At 53.7% G+C, this 20,122-nt stretch overlaps 1 protein-coding gene across 4 annotated transcripts in view; it reads left to right on the top strand.

Annotated features, from left to right (window-relative positions):
- The window catches only part of DRP2 (dystrophin related protein 2), a 34,790-nt gene that overhangs the window by 8,686 nt on the left and 5,982 nt on the right, over positions 1–20,122 (top strand). For 2 of the 4 annotated variants that reach the window (XM_055727081.1, XM_027806484.2), the window contains exons 2-18: positions 3,304–3,457; positions 7,963–8,096; positions 8,903–9,059; positions 10,200–10,320; positions 10,849–11,117; positions 11,605–11,751; positions 12,270–12,348; positions 13,545–13,605; positions 14,014–14,075; positions 14,350–14,424; positions 16,436–16,637; positions 16,841–16,926; positions 17,671–17,828; positions 17,967–18,133; positions 18,447–18,558; positions 18,948–19,084; positions 19,363–19,428. In XM_055727081.1, the coding sequence (XP_055583056.1) occupies positions 3,350–3,457; positions 7,963–8,096; positions 8,903–9,059; positions 10,200–10,320; positions 10,849–11,117; positions 11,605–11,751; positions 12,270–12,348; positions 13,545–13,605; positions 14,014–14,075; positions 14,350–14,424; positions 16,436–16,637; positions 16,841–16,926; positions 17,671–17,828; positions 17,967–18,133; positions 18,447–18,558; positions 18,948–19,084; positions 19,363–19,428 (2,141 nt within the window). In that variant the 5' untranslated portion in view covers positions 3,304–3,349. Of the gene's footprint in view, positions 1–3,303; positions 3,458–5,831; positions 5,984–7,962; positions 8,097–8,902; positions 9,060–10,199; positions 10,321–10,848; positions 11,118–11,604; positions 11,752–12,269; positions 12,349–13,544; positions 13,606–14,013; positions 14,076–14,349; positions 14,425–16,435; positions 16,638–16,840; positions 16,927–17,670; positions 17,829–17,966; positions 18,134–18,446; positions 18,559–18,947; positions 19,085–19,362; positions 19,429–20,122 lie in introns of those variants that run through there. The other 2 variants (XM_027806486.2, XM_027806485.2) reach the window with 2 other exon arrangements.

Raw genomic sequence — 20,122 nt, 5'->3', positions numbered from 1 at the left:
TCCCTTGTTGTTTGAGAGAGTTTGGATGTGGATTTGCATCAGGAGGATTTTAAGCAAATGCGCGAAATGGCAGAAATACACCGCGCAGCACGCACACTTGGTGGCAAGCTGCGATCTTACCCTTGGCCGGGATGGAGGTGAGATGCTGCGGGAGACGGGGCATAGCCTGTGCACCTGAACGCTGCCTCTCCAGCCTGTGCTGCTGCTGCAATCGGTCTGTAAATAGTAAGAGTGCAGAGATCACTGAGCGGAGCAGTACGTTGTGTGGCAGAGCTGCAGCAGAACTGGTTGAGCAAAGGCCATCCCCACTGCTGAAGTGTACTGAACAGGTACAGCTCAGGTAGGAAGAGGAAAAAGGCAACGACTTTGTTTTGAATACACCCTAATGCCCAAGCATTCAACTGTTGAAACGTAACACAGCACTGAGATGTCTCATGCTTCGTTCCTCAAGGTGTACTAAGAGCAGAGGCAAGTGTTGGGTGCTTCTCATGTGGGAGGATAGGATGCAAAACAGCATGGTGTAACGGGATTGTACCTGATCCTTCTGAGGAAGGGTCTGATCACCTTTGGGCCTGGAGTGGGGACCTCCAGCAAAGATGAGACAGACCTGTGGGAAAGGTTTCACTCCTTGCTCTCTCCACTGCATGGGTGCAGTGCCCCAGTGCCTGCACCATGGTAACTGTAAAATTCCTGTGATGTTCTCCTATGGAAATTCTCACCTCCTTCTGCTCCCATGGGCCGTGATATTTTTCCTTCTTGCACAGAAATGTGCCCAGGGGATCAACCTTGCTTTAAATCTGATTGGCCTGCCTGACCACATTGCTCCCCAAGTCCTCCAAAGGAGAGTTTTTCAAGTCCTTTTCAAGTAGAGGATTGTAGTAGGCTGTGGGGATGGTTGTTTTAGTTGCCAAAACTTCAATCTTTTTTGATTGATGTTGTCCTTTGCCTGTAGCGTGCTGGGGCTCCAGCACCAACCTAGAACAGAGTGCAGAGGGTGAGTGCTGGTGTGGAAGAGGCAAGGTGGATCACAGGTTTTGTTTCTGACAGCTGCAGGCAGCCAGCAGCAGACATTTAGCCAGGAAGCATCCACAAAACATCTACTCCATGTGCTGCAGTGCCCAGACACAGTGCCGTACTGAAGCACTACAGTAAAAGTGCAAGAGCTGGAGCTATTTTGCGTCCCATGGCAGAGGAGCAAAGCAGATCAAGAGCATTGCTCCTTGCCTGGTTCCTATAATAGCAGGGAATTTGGCAAGGGATCATATGTAGCTGGTGGTTTGCTTGCAGTCGCGTCTCACCATCTGGTTGTCTCTCTCCCACCGAATGTCCTGCTTTGTGCTGGCTGCCGTGTGGCTGAGTTATTTCCACATTAGCTTGCGTTCTCCACACCTGGGCTTTGTCTTTGCTATTGCAGAGTGGCAAAGAGCAGCGGAGCCATCGCCATCAAACTTGCAGGAAGTTTTCTATGTAAGCAGGGTATTGCACAGGACATGCTTGAGGTAGTGGCCTTTGCTGGCACTTAGCTTTCCAGCTTGATCTTGTTCTTTGACTGCTGACTCAGATGGGCTTTAGTTCCCTTGTGCCATGGCTCTGTGTCCCGATAGACCTTCTCATTGCTGAAGGAGTTCAGGAGCCTGGTAGGGTCGTGGTAATAGGATGTGGTAAGACAGAAATCATCCACTGTACCCTTGGAGTTGCCTGGCATGAGGTGAACTTACCCTGGGAGGCTGGGGGCATTTGGAGACCCTGGAGTCTGTAGCTATTAATGTGTCCTAATAACCCTGCCTGCACTGGGAAAGGAGCAGGGTGAGGGTGCTGTGATGCACAGTCTGTGATGTTCGTTTGTGCAAATGGGCAGGAGGGGTAGAGGACAGGACCTTGGATTATCGGCATGTTGGAGAGCTCAGCACAGGCTGTTCTGTGGGACGAGGAGAGAATTACGGCTGTAGAAATTGCCAAGGGATTAAAAACAATCATAACGGGATAAGCTGTTCTTTTAATGTGTATAATGGCAGAGGCAGCGAAAACTCAGGTGGGCAAGTGATGGATGTGAAAGCATGAGAGATGGGCAGTGTGTACTAGGGCCTAGGGGCTTTCTCCTTGCCCGGCTGCCCGATGCAATTGCTGGCTGTGCAGGACACGCTGCCTGCTCCTGCCCTGCCAAGGCCAAGCAGGAAGTTTCTCAGCTGGTCCAAGTGATCTGTGTGTGAAGGACCCCATGACCTTCTTCCAGCAGCATTGCTCTGTCTGTACCTTGGAAGCAGCCCCATCTCCACTTGGATATGAGGCCTGGCTGCTGGAGCCTTCCCTCTAAAAGTAGAAAAGCCATCGCCAAGTTAGGCAGCAGGCTGGACAGGAGACAGCATAGTACCTCAGCACTGCCTCTTGACCCATCACATGCAGTATTCAAGCATCACTCTTGATTTGCTCATCTGACCTCAGGTGTGCTGCATCTGGTCTGGGCAAAGCCCTGCATAGTGTTCACAGCTTTTGGCTGTTAGGTCTCCATCCTGCTATGAACATGTTGGTGCTCAGCTCCTTTCATGGCCAAATGCAGACTTGTGGGATTGTGCTTCAATTCTAGAAATTTGCCAGATTCAGGTAAATATTACATTGAACCATTTTCTCTGGGCTTTATTTTCTCATGGTTTTCTGTAAAGCTGAGATGATGCTGGCAGTGGGATAAATCACTATTTTAGCTTAATCAGAGTCCAAACAACAAAAGAAGCAACACTGTGACCAGAGGTTGCATTTCAGACCTATAGAACAGACAAGGGACCGCTGCTAACTGGCTTTACAGGTCATGCAGTTTTAAAAATGGAATTACAAATGGAAATTCTATAACTCATTACTTTATGAGTAAAAACTCATAAAAAAGTAGCTGGTACTATGAGATGCATGTATGGAGGACTAACGGTCTAGGCAATGTTCCTTTCTACTAATGGAGATATGCCTAGTATTTCTAAAAATAAGTGGTCGTGATGGTGAGATCCTCTCTTCCACTCTTCCTTTAAAACCTGGGCATCCCCTGTGGTTCAAGAAACCCAACACCTTTTGAAAATACAACATAATTTGCAGGACTCACTAATACAGTTTATCATTACCGCAAACTGTATAACTAAATAAAAAAAAAAAAGGTACATTTAGATGAAAAAAAATTGCAACGTTAGTACAAATATATTAAAAAAAATTTATCCTTTTAGTATTCAACCTTGGTGAAGACAGCACGCTAGGCAGCTGGGAAGGGGCTCAGCTCCATGAGGAGGTGCAAGCTGACCCAGAGACTCTCACACTGTTTTTCAGGTGCTCATGCCTAGAGCTGTCTCCATCCCCATGAACATCGGTTCTGATGCAGCCCCTGGTGATGCAGGAATGGCCTTATGTCCTCCCACGGTGTCCTGAGTGGCACGTCACAGACCAGGCGCAGCACAGCAGCACTGCCCACCCGCTGTCTCAGGTAAGAGCTGGGTTTGGGAGCCTTTCACATGGCAGCTTTTTGCAGCGGTTGCAAATATCTGTGGAGCAAACCAGGACGGACCTCTGTTCCTGATGGCAGGGAAAGCTGTTAGCTCCAACCCCCCATTGGCTCGCATTTAATGAGAGCGTTAGCTTTCCTCGAGCGTTTTGGCTGCAAAGTGTTTCCCAAAGTAGAGGAATAGAGACAACCTGCAGAGCTGGATTTCAAGCTTCCTTCAAAATAAAGAGCAAGAGGCCACCATTAACAGCTCTTGTGTATTTGGTTGGGTTTACTTTTTTTCCTGGGAACTTGGAAGAACATCAGCTTTTGTTGAAAATGTATGTTTCTAACCTTCCTGGTTGCAGAGAAGAGCTTGGGATAAGCCACTGGTGAATGCTGTAAGGCAAAGGAGGAATCTGACTTCTTTCTAGTCTAGTTATCTTGAGGAACGGAGAGTGGGTTCTTACTGTTGGTGTCTCTCCTCCTTCCCCGAGGGTCTCTGAGTTGGCAGGTCAGGCTGCTCACCAAAGCCAGGCAGAGGTAAAGGTCTCTGGGGTCCCGGGGTAAATGGCAGGGAGAGCATAGCAGATCAGACAGCTGTGCTGGCAACTGTCTGCAAAGCTGCCTGTGCTCTGCACTGAGCTGTCACAAGCTGGTTTAGCACCTTGCCCTGGGTCACCCAGGACAGCAAGGCTGGGGAAGCACTGCCTTGCTCTGCTAGAGCGGGGCTCACCCTTTGCTGCCTGTAGCTGTTGGCCCCAGGGCATCTCTCACCTGACAAGAGCCTGATGGACGGTGCCAAAGTTTTCCTCGGGCACTGGCAGTGTTGTTCCCAGGATGAATGGGGTCTCTGGCTCTGCCTTCCCCTTTTCATCATGCTTCAAACATGAAGAGCAAAAGCTCAGCCTGGGGCTCCTCCATGCTGTGCCTTGCCATCCTGCCCCAGAGAACCAGAGTCTGCAGGAAGAAGGCAGAGCTGTCTCTGGAGCCTTGCCAGCATGCAAGGATGAGGCTTACAGCTGGGGCAGGCTCTTGATAGCTGAGTCGGAGCTTATTGGCCCTGGGGTGGCTGTTAGGTAGCCACTACCGGGCCAGTGCATGGGTAGCTAATGAACAGCCCAGCAGATGAAGTAAGGAGGGAGAGGGATAGAACAGGATGAACCGGCAAATGAGCTGCCTGAGCAGTCCAAGCCTCTATGACAGGAGCAGAGTGTTGTGGGGTTTGCTAGGGGGGAGGGGCTGAGAAAGGATGACCTGTTGGACCCACCACCACTAAGCTGCAAGATGACACACAGGGAGGGTGCAAACATCCTCAGGTTGGGTCATACCCACCACAGTTTTCCCCTGGTCCCCACCTGAGCCTGGCTTTCTGCTGTGTGTGCATCAGTGTGTTGGGTGCCATGTACCTGCTGGCTGCTGCAGTGTTAGTGACAGCTCACTTCGTTCAGAGGTTCTGCCATGCCCTCCTCACAGGTGTAGGTGCTACCACCTAGGAAAGAGCCTTCCTCTCTTGTCCTTGCCTGTCCTGAAAGCTCCCAGCAGGCTGCAGAAAGCCCATCCTTAGCTGCGCCCTGACCTTGCTGAAGCCTCCCCCAGTCTGAGAGCTGGTCCTGCATCTGTTGGCCTGGGAGGTGGCGAGGAGAAGCGGCTGGCCGTGCTGGTCCCAGGGGAAGAGACAGCAGCAGTCTGATATACAGGCAGGGAAGGAGGGCAAGAGAGGGAGAGATACAGGGAGCTTTTCATTCCCTCCCTGTAGGTGGAGGAGAGCATGGAAACAATGCTGGGTGGCAGAACTGTGGGGGGCACAAGGAGCCAGCCCAGAGCCTTCTGGCAAAAACAAACTTTTACACCCAGTCCAGGCAGGCAGGAACATCTGTGCTGGCCCCAGCACTGAGCTGGGTCATGTGGGGGGTAAGGAGAGCATCTTTGGCTTCTTGGGGGTTAGGTCTCAAGGACCCATTTACCTTCTCAGTAGCCAAAGCTTGCTGGGACCATTCCCTGGGTAAATCTCTTCCCTAGGAGACACTCCTGTCTGTGCTGCATGTGCATCCTGCCCTGCATCTGAGGCCAAGGTCTCTGCTGGTCACCCCAGCTCAGCTCACCATCACCTTTGCAGAGACGGCTCTTCGCCGGTGCCTGCTGCAATCCCTCTGCACCCAGCCAACTTCCCACAAGGGTCTTTCCCACACCAGGGTGCCTGGCAGGGGACAGATCTCTGCCTGCTTTGCGGGCAGTCACGGTGGCACTACCAGGGTTAAGGCAGGTTGGAGGCTGCTGGAATGCCACTGGACAAAGCTGGGATTGAGGCTGGGTGCGAGGCATTGCCGCCCCCCTCCACATTCCTGGGGGGTCAGTTCTCAGGGTGGCCCTGCTCTGCTAAGCACACAGCACTTGCCTGCTTCCCTGCGAGTGGTGCCTGGTGGCACCCGGAGGGGTGGGAGGCGATGCCTGCTCCTCCGGCAAAGCTGAGCGGCCCTGCGGAGGATCTGTGGCTAAGCACAGGTAGATGCGCTCGTCAGAGCCTGCGTGAGTGTTCTGCACCTGAAAATAAAGCTGTTCAAGGGTGGAGGGGGAATGCAGGGCCAGGCTCCCACTGCTGGGGCTCTGGCGGAGGGATGCCTAGGGGATGCTCAGAGGGAAGGCACTGCTTTTTCCCTCTGCTCATTTGCAGGCTTTTGTTCTAGGGGAAGCAGATGTTCAACACCTGGCCCCTGCTTGGCCACTGTCACTGGCTATTTACTGGGCATGGCCTGTGAGGCACAGGCTTGTGGGCTTTTAGTCTTTTCTTAAACAAGGCTGGGAGGACTGTGTTGTCTGCTGAGTTGTGCTGCAGTTACACTTGCACCCAGGTGGAGCTGATCCCCTCCTTTGGTATCCCCTGGGATAGAGGGGAGGCTGAGTGCTCCCTGGCAGTACTGTGGGGCTAACCTACTTCTGTGTCATGAGGATGTGCACATGCAGAGTATTGATTTTTCTATGTGTAAGCAGAAGTTTTACCTTGAGTGGTTTATTATTCATGGCCCCAAGATTCCTGTGAACTCTGTGGGTGATGGTTTTCTCTCTTTTCTTGATGCTCCTGGAGTGGCAGGCTGGGGAGGCAGAGAACAGCCTGGTGTTAGATGTTTTTAGATGAAGCAAACTTAACACCTGTCTTGTTGATAATTTGATTTCTCTCTGAGAACTGGCATGAAGGGGATATTGCTTTAGCTGTCTGGCCAAATTGCTTGTCTGGTGGCTTCTTCCCACCTGATGTTCTCCTTGGCTTGGCTGGCTCTGTCCCTTGGACAACTCTGTGAGCTCTTGGACAGGATAAGTGACAAATATCTGCATGTTCCCCTTGGAAGAGCTGCTGCTTTCCCCCAGAAGCAGCTGCCCTTCTCTCGCAAAGGAGTACCTGTTGCATGTGCTGTTTAGAAAGTACTAATGTGGTTCATTATGGTTGATTAATCATCTGGGGATAATTATCACAAATTAGCTCTAACATCAAAGTAGCATTAGATTGAAAGGCTGACATTTCCCCAACAAAGCACATCAGCGTCTCACTTGTGGAAATGCAGTGTGTCGCTGTGTTTTGCACAACAAGCTATGTTTTTTTGGAGAGGAAATTCTGTCTCACTCAGAGTCCTATGTGAGATGCTCCTAGTCCTGCTGGTGTGTGTTGCTGTCACCAGAAAGTGCAACGATGTCTTCACTGCCATCATGATGCAGTGCTAAAGGCTTAGGAGAGGATTCCTTCCCCCATCCAATGAGGATTTGTTGTCCAGGGACCAGCATCTCATTTTCCAGGCTGAACGGTGTGGTGCAAATTGTGCTTCCTTCATGCGGCTGGGTTAGGATTTGCTGCCATCTGCTCCCCGGCCGCTCAAGAACATCCTTCCCACCACTGCTCATTCTGGAGAGGTGTGGAGGAGAAGCAGCATCTGTGGATGAGAAGCAGCATCTCAGATTTGCTGTGCAGTCAGGGAATATCCTTGTGCTTCTGTAGGGGAGCAGGTGGCAGGTCTCAGTACTGGGGATGGTGTAAAGGACCCATGGTGCTTGTCTCTTCCTGAATCACAGCAGCCCTGTATGGTGTGGAAAGAAATCACTGTTAGCCCTGCAGGGGCTGTAACACACAGGCCAGCTCTGATTTAACACTTAGCAGTGAGATAAGTTCATTGCTGGATAACTGGGGGGTAAATTCATAACTGGATAACAGGGATCCTGCAGAACAGGAGACGTGCAGTAAGCCCTCCCTTCGACCTTTGCTCTTAGCGCTACTGGAGTCGGCACTGCATCCTTCCTCCAGGCGTGGCCCCGAGCTTCCCTGGAGCTGCTAACAGACCCCTCCAGCAGCAGGGCATTCCCCTTGCAGGTTGAAAAGCCAGGCAGGGTCAGGACAGAGGCACGTAGGTGTCCCCCAGAAAGTGCTTCACCCAACCTGATGGTGCAGCGTCTGTGCCATCTGAGGATCGCAAGCACCGGGCAGTGATCTCTGGATGCAGTGTGGCTCTGTTTCTGCCCAGGTTGAAGCCTTGCAGGATGGTGCAGGACCTTCGTGTGTAACCCCCCGGGCTCTGAGTGGTGCTGCCGGGCCTCAGGCCCCTCTGGAGATGAATCTTTGCTGGAATGAAATCAAAAAGAAATCCCACAGCCTTCGGTAAGAATCCCTGTCTGGAGAAAGCTCCAGGGCTGGCCTGGCCTTCCAGCCTTGCCTGCTGCATGTGCTTGTCAGGAGGTTTTTCCACTTGCTCATTTCATGAGCCACACGAATTCATGGTGACCTTGGCTTGGTTTCCCCTCTTGTACACAGACCTCTGAGTCTTTCTCCTCATGCTGAAAATCACCGCCTCTGTTTCCACCCATCTCATCCTCTTCTCCCTCCCTTCACTCCTTATTGCTTTCTGCTGCTTTCTCCATCCTCTGCCACTGCTGTCTCTGTGGTTTGTCTCTTTTTGCCCCGCAGCCTTGCTGCCACCTCCTCTGTGCTTGTCCCTTTATCAGGAGCCCCCTCCGTGGTGTGGGCGGAACATGACTTCCAAACCATCAGAGGTTGCAGCTCCACAGCCAGCATGATGGAGAACTTAACTGGGGCATGTTAATCGTCTCTTGCCTTAATGCAAGGCTCCTGGAGGGTGCCCAGTCATGTAAATGTGGAGCCAAGCCCCCTGTGCTGGCCAGAGCACAGCCCTGACACACCGGTGAATGCGGAGTGACTGTCCTCTGCTCTGGGGTGATGTCCCCTCCCCGGTGCCTCTGTGCTGCACCCAACCTGATGGTGCAGTGTCTGTGCCATCTGAGGGTCACGCACAGCCTGTGCTGAGTCATGCTGCCAGGCACTGGTGGGGTCCTGGGGGTGCCCAGGGGTTACCACCCCCACCACGGTGCTACGCCTCCCCTCCCAACGGAACCTGCTCCTCTCCTGCCTGTCTGACCACCCTGCTGCTGTCCTCGCTCTCCTGCCAGGGCTCGACTGGAGGCCTTTTCCGACCACAGTGGGAAGCTGCAGGTGCCTCTCCAGGAGATCATAGACTGGCTCGGGCAGAAGGATGAGGAGCTGTCAGCACAGCTGCCCCTACGGGGTGACATCCTCCTGGTGCAGCAGGAAAAGGAGATGCACGCGGTACGTTCCCTCATGCCTCCCCTGCTGCCACTCACTGCTAGGATGAGCTGCAAGTGGGCAGCCCTGCCTAGGACCACAGCCTGTGAGTGCACCGGTCCTTGCCCATCTCCATCTCTGCCTCCTGTGGGAAGGCAGAGCCCCAGCCCCGTAGCAAATACCCACGGCATGAGACAGACAGAGCCCATCTGGTGTTAGACAATAAATCTGCATTACAGCCCCAAGTCATCTGCAGGTGCTGCAGCTGCTGGTGGGCCCCATCGCTTCTCTCCTAGTTTCTTTCTTATGTCCTACTTCTGCAAGAGAGGGAACTGCCTCTCGCTGGCCTCTGCTTTTGGGACCCTGAGGCCTCAGGAGGTTGGTTCGTCTAAGGGTGACCCGGTAATCAGGACAAGAGTGATTCCTGCAGTAGCACACCATCATCATATCTGAAACTGGGGTAAACCCAGGCAGATCAGGCTTTCCTGCTTCCCTGATCAGAGCATTTTGTTCTTGCTGCCAGTAGCTGTTGGGCTTTAGCTGTTTTTACCTTGAAACAAAACTAAACTGTTGCTCACTGTTGCTACTCCTCACTGTCGCTGGAGCTAGCCACTTTCCTGATGCACAAATAGCCGATCCAGCAAACAGCACCAGTGGGGGGCTGCAGCTGGAGGGGAGGAGAGGATGTCCTAAACCAGTCTGCCTCCAAAGTCTGCCCTGGCAGATGTGCTACTCTGGGGCATCTTGCTGTTCCCTCCTTGCTCCTCCAGCAGCTGGACTTGCTGCTGAACAGCTGCTGGAAGGACTGCTTGCAGGACCATGCTCTTGCTGCATGAGTGAGGAGTGTCTCCAAGCAGCGCCTGTGAAAGCATCATCGATAAAGCAGTTCCTCCTGTGCAGCCCTGGCTCAACACACCCTTCTGGGCTCACTGCTCCATCTCCCCCCTCCAGCAAAACTGCAGTCCAAACCTCTGCAGGAACCACCTTCTTGCAGGTGGTCATTCTTTCCCTGAACTGCAAAAATATTTCTGTTATTTTTTCTCCATATCTCCAGTGAGGTTTGGGCCCTGGAGCAAATAAATCATGCAGCCCTGGGGGAGGGAGCAGCAGGGGTATGGTTTTCCAGCTCAGCCTGCCATCTCATCTCTGCGCTCTGCTCTCCAGGCTTTCATGGAAGAAGTGAAGTCTCGGGGACCGTACATTTACTCTGTCCTGGAGTCAGCACAGGCTTTCCTTTCCCAGCATCCATTTGAGGAATTAGAAGAACCAACTTCAGAAAGCAAAGGTCTGTGGAGCTCCCCCTTCCTCGTTCTCCCATAGCACAGCACAGCTTCTCCTGGGCTGGACTGGAGCAGATGGAGTAGAGGTGGCTGGTGTGGCACAGAGGGTCACATCAATGCTCTGCCTCATGCCATCATGCACCAGGCTGTTTTCAGCCCTTTGGCCAAAGGTTGGGCTGGTATAGAGCTGTGCTTCTGTCCTGGTGAAGGCAGAGGCTGCTGGCACAGCCCATGATGGGGCATCTTATGAGACAGCATCAGATGTGCTCTGGGGTGGGATTTTAAAGGGTAGCAGGGCTTCTGCCTGTGAGGACAGACAGAGAGCAGAAAGGTCTGTGAGCAGGCTGGATACCTAGAGGAGCTGGTGCAGAGATAGATACTATTCTCACTTGGTTTCCCTCCCTCTTTCCAGTTTTTCCTAGATCTTTTTCAATGTCTCTTCTTCCCCTACCCTCCCTCCAGTTCTTGCACACTCTCCTCTGGGCTGGGCTCTTATTTTTGCTCTGCATTCCCCTTCTGCTTTGCCTTCACAGATGTCTCTCCCCGGCACCGGATCCAAAACATCAGCCGCTTTGTCTGGAAGCAGGCGAATGTGGCCAGCGAGCTGTGGGAGAAGCTCACAGCTCGGTGCGTGGACCAGCACCGTCACATCGAACGGACCCTGGAGCAGCTGCTAGAGATTAAAGGGGCTATGGAGGAGCTCAGCACAACACTGGATGAGGCTGAAAGTGTGCGTGAAACCTGGGAACCCATTGGGGACCTCTTCATTGACTCCTTGCCAGAGCACATCCAGTCGACCAAGGTACTTCTGGTTCTGAGAATGCTCCAGCCTTGGCCCCAGAGATGATGAGATGTTGTCTCCCAGGAGGGCAGTGCTGCTCCTTCTGACTACTCTGTCCAATGCAGCCTCATTACTTGGGGTCTCAGGGGCTAGGTCCTTCCTCAGACAGTCCCCTAGCTTTGTAAGTGTGGATTTGGCCCACAGTGTCCTGAGCAATGAATTGGCTGTGCTGAGTCCCTTGCAGCTCAGCATAGATGAGCCATTGTCAACATCTCGCTTCTCAGGAGATTTGAGTAATCTCCAGCTTGGCTGGTTTGAGTTTTTTTGTTTCGGGGTTTTTTTTCCCCCCACTAAGGTATCCTGTGGGAGGGTTAGTCAGCAGCATCTTGCCAGCCCCTGGCCCACCCTAGCTTGTAGAGGAGGAATCAGATCCAGGTCCTGACCACTCACCTGCTTCTTTTCCTTCTTCCCCTACACTGTGCCTGTTCCCCTGGGCACGGGACTCCAGCTATTCAAAGAGGAGCTCTCCCCCATGAAGGATGGGGTGAAAGTGGTCAATGATCTTGCACACCAGCTTGCCATCTCAGATGTTCACCTATCCATGGAGAACTCCCGTACCCTGGAGCAGATCAACACGCGCTGGAAGCAGCTGCAGGTGGGAAGGAGTCAGGACCAAGCACTGCAAATAAACCACAGGCTGGGGGATGCTGGGGAAAGGCTGTTACTGCTGAGTTTCAAGGATGATACAGTAAGGCTTGGCATAGCAGGAATGGTACAGCTGGTGTTCCTGGAGAAGAGCATTAGTTCAGTGTGAGGAAAGTGGCTGGTAAATCTGTAGAGGTCTTGAGCAGGAAAAAGCTATGGGAGGAACAAAAGATGCTGTCTGAGGAAAATTGGGATCTGGTGAGGAGGCCAGTACCAGCTGTGGCTTTGTTGATGTCTGTGAAGATATGGATACAGATGAGCTGGTGATGTGGCCTGTGCTGCCTCAGCCTGTGGGAGGAGGTGTAGAGGACTAAGTGGACTGGGAAATGCAAATATTAAGGCAGGGGAGGAAGGAAGAGGACCTGCATGCTGGGGCATATCTGTGTCCATCCACAAGCCTTCCTGCATGGGGCTTCATTCTGAAATGCCTGATGGGCTGCCACGGAATTCTTCTGTCCCGTTCCCCAGGCCTCCATAAATGAACGCCTGAAGCAGCTCCAAGATGCCCACCGGGACTTTGGACCAGGCTCCCAGCACTTCCTCTCCTGTACGTGAGTGGGTCCTCCTGGCTTCCTGCCATGCGGCTGCCTCTGCAGCATGGCATAGCAGGGGCTGTGGCACCGGGGAAGGGGGCGCAGAGTCCTGTTGCTGAGCCCAGAGCCACACACGCAGCTAGAAAAGGGCCCAGGCCAGTGCCTGGTTCACAGGAACCAGAGCAGTGGGCATCTCCCAAAGTTAGTGTGCTACCTCACCCTGTGGGACCAAGGGTGGGACATCAGTGTGGTTTCCCTTCAGAGCACAGAGCTGTGACACTTGCAGCAGCAGCTCCCAGGTGATACTGGGACCGTGCCAGCCTCAGAGACAGGGTGGGCAAGACAACAGAAGGAAGATAGATGGCAGGAAAAGGTAGTCCTCCACATCCCATGTTAGTCACTCAGAGGCCAAAAATGTGTACCTTAAGGAGATTTTCATTCATGTGGCCGGACAGAGCAGTGCCGTTCCTACAGAGATGAGCTGCTGCCGGCTGCTGGCTCTCAGACCTGCGAAGGATAGGCAGCAGGTTGTGCTCCAGAGTCTGGGGTACATCCTCAGAAAAGCTGAGCTCTGCAGGGTCCTCAGATGTCAGTGGGGTTTGTTGGCCTGTGTTTCTCTGCAGACCATGTCCTCTGAAAGGAAGAGCGACTTTTCCAGTTGCTGGAATTGATAAGCTGCCTGTGACAAGGGAAAATAGCTGTGGGTCATAAAAAGGGCTTTCATCCTCTAGATAACAAACATAGGGTGGCAGGCAACTGGTATGGGATGCATCCTCATCTTCCTGAGATACTGCAGCTGACACAGAGCATGAGTAACGGGAACAGTAGATACTGTGGGTGCCCAAGCCTGGTCATAACACGCAGTGTTGTGTGTGTGCCCGAATCCCAGCCCTGCTCACTGGTGACCACAGCATTGCCTTGAGCATCATCAAAAATGTCAGGAAGTGTCTCTTCTCGAGTTCTGAGCTCAGCCAGATTTAGATACCCTGCCTCAAGAGAGGCAAGACGCCTCTGACAAGACCAGAAGTTGTGCCACTTATAGGTGATACTTGCTTGCCCACTCCGGCAGCCCCAGTGGGTGATTTGGAAGGCACAGCCTTGTCAGAGGCACCCGTATGCGAGCACAGTTCCGCTGGGCTCTCATCAGAAACAGCAGCAGCCTAAAGGAGTGTTGGGTGTTGAACTGACATCTGTGTGTCTCTCCTTGCAGCCTCTGTCCAGGTCCCCTGGGAGCGAGCCATTTCCCCCAACAAAGTGCCATATTACATCAAGTGAGTGTGCTCCCAGCTGCAGCCTGTGGTCTTCTCTGGACCGGTGGGAACAAACTGGGGACCAATTAGGAGCAGGGAACACTGGGCAGACTGGTCTGAGCACTGACCTCCAGTGAAGCATGTCATCCCCTACTTGGCAGAGCCAGGCTTTTCCTGCCTGATAAGACGCCCCAGATGAGGGTGGACTCTGGCTTGAAGGAGGGGAGGTTGGCAGCACATGGGGGCATCCTCCTGTGGGCATCCCCCATGCTGCTGTGGCTGGGAGCGTGCTCACTAGCATACAGCAGCCCCAGCATCTGCAGCACTGGGGGACTGGCTTCCAGGGCCAGATGGGTTCATTCTTTACTCTCTCATGGCAGCTGCTTAATTCCAAGCTTGACTTTTGATCTCCTTCTACTTTCCTTCCAGCCACCAGGCCCAGACGACATGCTGGGACCACCCAAAGATGACGGAGTTGTACCAGACACTGGGTAAGGAGGCTGCCACGAAACTATCCCAGTAGCATCTGCCTTTTTGCAGTGGGGTCCTGTATGAGATCCCCCAGCGCACCTGCTCCTCTCTGTGGCACAGGGTCCCCCAAAGCAATGGGGTGCGACCCCCTGCCAGGTTCTGCCCCTCCTCCTCCAGTACGCACTCTGCTTCTGCTGGTGGGGCTGGTGTCTGGGAACTGCAGCTGCTGCTGCCTGCTCGGGAGATAAGGTTGTCAAGCTGTGGTTTAATTCTTCTTTTCCTATGTTATTGCAGCGGATTTGAACAACATCAAGTTCTCAGCTTATCGGACGGCTATGAAACTACGACGGGTGCAAAAAGCCCTGCGATGTGAGTGTGGGAAGTATTTCCCTCCTGCTGGGTCTCCCTCAGTAATGGCATTAAACTAACACAAGCTTTTATCAGCACATCAAAGGCAGGATCCCACCAGGGGCCAGGCGGCTGAGGCGAGAAGGACTAGGAAGATGAGCCTGTGGCTGGAAAGCCGAGCAAATCCATCAGCGAGCTGTCTGTGTCAGCACCTTTTTTTGCAGGCTTAGGCTGGGAACGCCTCAAGAGCAGGTGTTAGGCAAAGGGATTTGAGAAGAAAGAGGTCCAGTTCAGAGTTACGGAGCTGTGCAACCGGTCAGGGTCTCGCCCAGGAGGCCCAACAGAGCCCTGAGAAGCCGTGGATGTACCAGAGCCAAAACCAGCCTCGCTGGCAGGGGCAGAGTGCGCTCCACTGCTTAGAGGAGGAAGGGAACCAATAACCCGACTTTTGCACTGTAGGTAGAACTCCGGTTAAAACGAGGACTAATATCCAGGTGAACATAATGCAATAGGAGTTCAACATGATGTGTGGCGCTCAGAGAGGTGGCTGCTCCTCGGAAACTGCTGAAGAGTTTCTGAGGGAATCAGTGAGCAGGCAGGTGGGAAGCTAATAGACAGGGCATCCTTGGCTGCTGGAGGGTTTTTGGCAAGGCCTCTTGCCTAAGGCTCTGTCAAAATTAAACAGCGGCAGGATGAGGGAAAACTCCCTCCTGAATTAATTGTTCCCAACTGGGAGGAGATACACCAGGCAGCAGTGGGGTCCCAGGTGGACCTGTGCTCCCTGATGTCTTGTGAAAACCTGGAAGAGGCAACGAGAGGCTGAGAGGAGGTTTGGTGTTTGGGGGAGTTGAACCCTGGCTGCGGGGTAGTTTCATGACACTGTGGTGACCAGGCTGTCCCATACCCAGGGACATGGTGCAACTGGGGTAAAGCAGCAGTTAGCTTCTGCCACCCTGCAAAGACGTCTATGCAGCAGCATAGTGAGGAAGAGGGCAGAGAGCAAAGCAGAGCCCTCCCCTGTGCTGCCTGTGCATTCTTGGTTGCTTGTCTCCTGCATCTCATACGCTGTGCTGACACCTTCTTTCCAGCCCAGAAATGATGTGGAAGAACATGAATAAGTGCTTCTTATTCAAGACATACTTGAGAAGGGCAAGAGGCTGCCAAGACAGCTTCCCCACGATGAGAGGTTTGCAGAAGTGAGTGGCCACGTAGGAAAGAAGCAGTGTGGAACGTGTCAGAGCCATACACAGTCATGGGCAGTGTGGGCATGAGGGCGAGCAGGAGTGATGTGGTACCAGTGTGTGAACTGGGGATCCCCAGTGCGCCTGTCAGCAGCTTTGACAGGAGAAGGGAGGACTTTTCCACAGGGTGAAGTTACAGTGTGGAAATGGCACATGATCCCCTGAGCACTGAGAACATAAATGATCTCAGAAGTGGAAAGACTTTAAGGAAAAGAAAGATTGCTGGCTGCTAAACATGGTAGCACGTACAACCTGCAGCCATAGCAATCTGAATGCAGGGTAACCAGGGCAGCCCACCCCGTCCTCACCCCATTTCAGGTTTGTGCCTTGGCACCTGCTGCAGGTCAGAGCTGCAGACAGGACTGCTCCACCTCAGGGTAACTGCTCGTGGGGTCTGTGTGGCTCTGTGCCCCCTCACCTCCCTGTGCCAGCCCCGCAGGGACATGGCATGTGCGGAGGCTGGCTCTGGGCACCGGTGGCTCCACACAGAGCCTTTCACGGGCAGCATTTTCCTGGCCATGGCTGGCCGCAGCAACAGGGAAGGAAGGTCACACAGACCACCACACAGAAGTGGCTCAAATTGACTTTATAGGTGATGTGGGTGTTTTTGGAGGGGTTTGCAGGTGGGAGAGCAATTCTGGGAGCTCTGCCCACCCTGCCAGCATCTTCCCTGCTGCAGTGGGGCTGAGACAGCTCCAAGGCAAGGCAGGGCTGCATCTCCCTCTTCTTAGTTCTTACCTCTCCCATGTTCCTCTTTGCCTCTGATCGCTCCGCCTGTGCTTTCTGTGCAGTGGACATGGTGACCCTGGCCACAGCCTTGGAAATCTTCAATGAGCACGACCTGCAGCCCAGTGACCGCGCAATGGACGTGGTGGAGGTCATCCACTGCCTGACCACCCTCTACGAGAGGCTGGAGGAGCAGCGGGGCATCCTGGTGAACGTGCCACTCTGTGTGGACATGAGTCTCAACTGGCTGCTGAATGTCTTCGACAGGTACCGGTCCCTAGGTGTCCTCCTGAGCTGTAGGGCTGCTGTGCTTGGAAGGAAACCTCTGTGGTGTTCTTCCAGCTGGCAGTGCTGCAAAAAGGTCCTGGCCACTAGCGAGGGGGCTGCCTGGCATGGGCTTGCCTTGCTGATCCCCTGCATAAAAAAGCCTCCAAAACATTTGCAAACCTGTGCAATATCTTGCCTTGCAGTGGCCGCAGTGGGAAGATGAGGGCTCTCTCCTTCAAGACGGGTATTGCATGTCTGTGTGGGACAGAAGTCAAGGAGAAGTTTCAGTGTGAGTCCCCCGTCTCCCTCCCCCAGGGCCTGGTGTAGAGTAACCTGGGGAAAGCAGGAGTGCTTTTCTTTCCTTGCTTAGCCCTTCTCTTCCCAGGAAGAGCAGAGAAACAGCTTTCTTGCAGTGACTAATCTGCTTACGTTGCCACCCCTCCCTTCCTCCCCCCCATTCCCTCCCCAGGCCTACGCTGCCTAAATTAGGGGGCTTTTTGGTAGACTGACTGGTGCTGCGGTGATCTTGCTTGCATGGCACTCACTGTAAGGAACAGCGCAGAGAAGGCAAAGAGGCAACAGTTATCCAGTGCTTCCCAGAAAGAAAAAACTTGGGGGTGCAAGCCTGGGAAGTAGGTTTCAGGCAAATTAAAGGAAGCCCCATTCCTCACTGTGTTTTAACCATGGTAGTCTTTGCTGTGGGATACTGTGGAGGGGATAGCACAGGAAGCACCCCAAGGGTTAAAAAAAGGGTATGGGCAGATTGATAGCGGACAGACCAGCTGTGGCTGCTAAAGAAGTGATAATATGTAACCTCTGCCTCAAGAAGACTCTAAACTCCTGGTTATTGGGAGCTGGAAGGATACTGGTAAAGGTTACTTAACCATAGCTCAGTTTTTCCCTCTTTTTTGAGCTCCCTGCTGGAGACAGGTGGTGGGGCCCCCAGTCTGATCCACACGTGCCTTCGTCCTGCCTGGTGTGCTGGGGCATCAGCTGTGTCTCTAATGGGGCTGTGTGTCTGTCCTGCTGGCAGATCTCTTCAGCCAAGTGGCAAATGCTGGGGGATTCTGTGACCAGCGGCACCTTGGCGTCCTGCTCCACGAGGCCATCCAGGTCCCACGCCAGCTGGGAGAGGTGGCAGCGTTTGGGGGCAGCAATGTGGAGCCCAGCATCCGCAGCTGCTTCCGCTTTGTGAGTAGGGTGCTGTGGCCCGTGCTATCCCCTCTGCAGCAGCCGTGCTGGGGAGAGGCTCCCAGAGGTGGTGAGGAGCTTGCACCCCATCACAGCTGGATCCCAGCCCTGAGCAGCTGCTTCCTCTCCCCTCCCCAGAGCAACGGGAAGCCCACCATCGAGGTGTCCCAGTTCCTTGAGTGGGCCAACCTGGAGCCGCAGTCCATGGTGTGGCTGGCTGTGCTGCACCGGGTGACCATGGCTGAGCAGGTGAAGCACCAGACCAAGTGCTCTGTTTGCCGGCAGTGCCCCATCAAGGGCTTCAGGTAGGCATTGTGATATGAGACCTTGGCCCCCAGGCAAAGTGCATGATGACCTGCAGGAGAGAGCTGAATTTGCTCTGTGCTGTTGGGGGAACCTAGAGCTCTGCAGCAGCAGTGTTTTGGGCAGGTCGGACCCGGTGCCAGCAAAGGGGAAGGAGCAGGATGCTTTTCTGGGGGCTTCAGCTATCAACACTGTGGGTTCACTGGGGTGCAAGAGCAACACAGACCACCTCTGTCCCCTGCTGAGCAATTCTTGGGCTCCAAAATGATGTGGTTTTGCTGACTCTGCCTCCCTATGGCCTCTCGACCTCTCCAGGTATCGGAGTCTGAAGCAGTTCAATGTGGATATCTGCCAGACTTGCTTCCTCACCGGGCGAGCCAGCAAGGGCAACAAGCTGCACTACCCCATTATGGAGTACTACACCCCGGTATGGGGCTGGGCTGGGCTGGGAGGGCCTTGACTCAGAGCAGGTCCCTGTTGAAACCAGCAGCCTGGCAGTGTTTAGGCTGGTGCAGCCCCAGAAGTAGATCCCTTGTATGGTTTTGTTCCCGTCCGCATGCTGGGAGTTGCCTGTGTCCCTGCTGGTTTGGGGCTCAGGGAGAGCGGGATGCATGGCATGCACCAGTGCCCAGCTTGGCTTGTGCCAGGCCCCGTGCCAGGCTGACAGAGCTGCCGTGCCCTCCTTGCTTCCTCACTTGTGTCTGCCTCCTCTGTGGAGCTTGTGCCCAGACTGAAGAGACCTCTTTCCTGCGGATGCTGCCCTGTGATCCCCCCTTTTCATTAAGCAACACCTTGGTAATGTTTGTGTCTCTGCAGACCACATCCAGCGAGAACATGAGAGACTTTGCCACAACACTGAAGAACAAGTTTCGGTCCAAGCAGTACTTCAGCAAGCACCCACAGAGAGGTTACCTGCCCGTCCAGTCCATACTGGAGGCTGACTTCTCAGAGACGTGAGTTGGCTGTGTCTTTCAACCCTGCCTGATACGTGGGCTCCACAGATGGAAGCGGCATCTCAGCTGTGAGACAGGGCTCCTGTGGGAGGGCTGAATGGGGCACTTGCTTTGGGGGTGATATGGCACCTAGTTCTTGGAGAAGCAGATATTTCAGCCTCCCTTTCCAGCCTGTCCCTGGCTCTTCTCAGCCCAGGTGAGACCAGGGCAGCCTTTTCTAGCTCCTAACTCTGAGTGAGGACAGCCAAGCCTTGCTGACCACTGTGCATCTCTTCCAGACCAGCCTCCTCCCCGATGTTACCACATGCCGATACCCACTCCCGGATCGAGCACTTTGCCAGCAGGTATCACCACTGGGCACCACTGTCACACCAGGGCATGGAGCATAACTCCGATGGGTGTGGAGGGGTTTTGGGGCAGATGTACGGTGAGCTCCTGCTGCCTGCACCCCCCTCCACGCTTCCCAGCATACTGCCTGGCTCTGCCGTTGGGAAGAGGCAGCTGCAGCGCCAGGCAAACCTGCCTGGGCCACGGCTGATGCCACACAAGTTGGTAGCAGACACCATTCATTTGACAGCAGACGTCTGTCATGGTTTAACCCCCAGCCAGAAACTAAGTACCACGCAGCCGTTCACTCACTCCCTGCCCCCTCCAAGATGAGAAGAATTGGAAAAGAATGTAAAACTTGAAGGTTGAGATAAGAACAATTTAATAGTTAAAATAGGAGAAATCCCACCAAACCAATAGTATTAATAATAACAATTATCATGAAAAGGAGGGAGAAGGGGAGAAGAACAAAACCCAAAGGGAGGGGAGAAAGAACAAGTGATGCACAATACAGTTGCTCATCTCCCACTGACGGATGCCCAGCCAGTACCCGAGCAGCAACTGACAGGCCACAGCCAGCTCCCCCCAGTTCATATACTGAGCATGACTTTCTGCGGTACGGAATATCCCTGTGGCCAGTTCAGGTCAGCTGTCCTGGCTGTGTCCCCTCCCAGTTTTCTGTGCCGCTCCAGCCCTCTCGCTGGCAGGGCC

The sequence above is a fragment of the Falco cherrug genome, chromosome 15 (assembly GCF_023634085.1).
Source record: "Falco cherrug isolate bFalChe1 chromosome 15, bFalChe1.pri, whole genome shotgun sequence".
Classification (NCBI taxonomy): domain Eukaryota; kingdom Metazoa; phylum Chordata; class Aves; order Falconiformes; family Falconidae; genus Falco; species Falco cherrug.
This window is presented reverse-complemented; position numbering and strand designations above follow the sequence as displayed.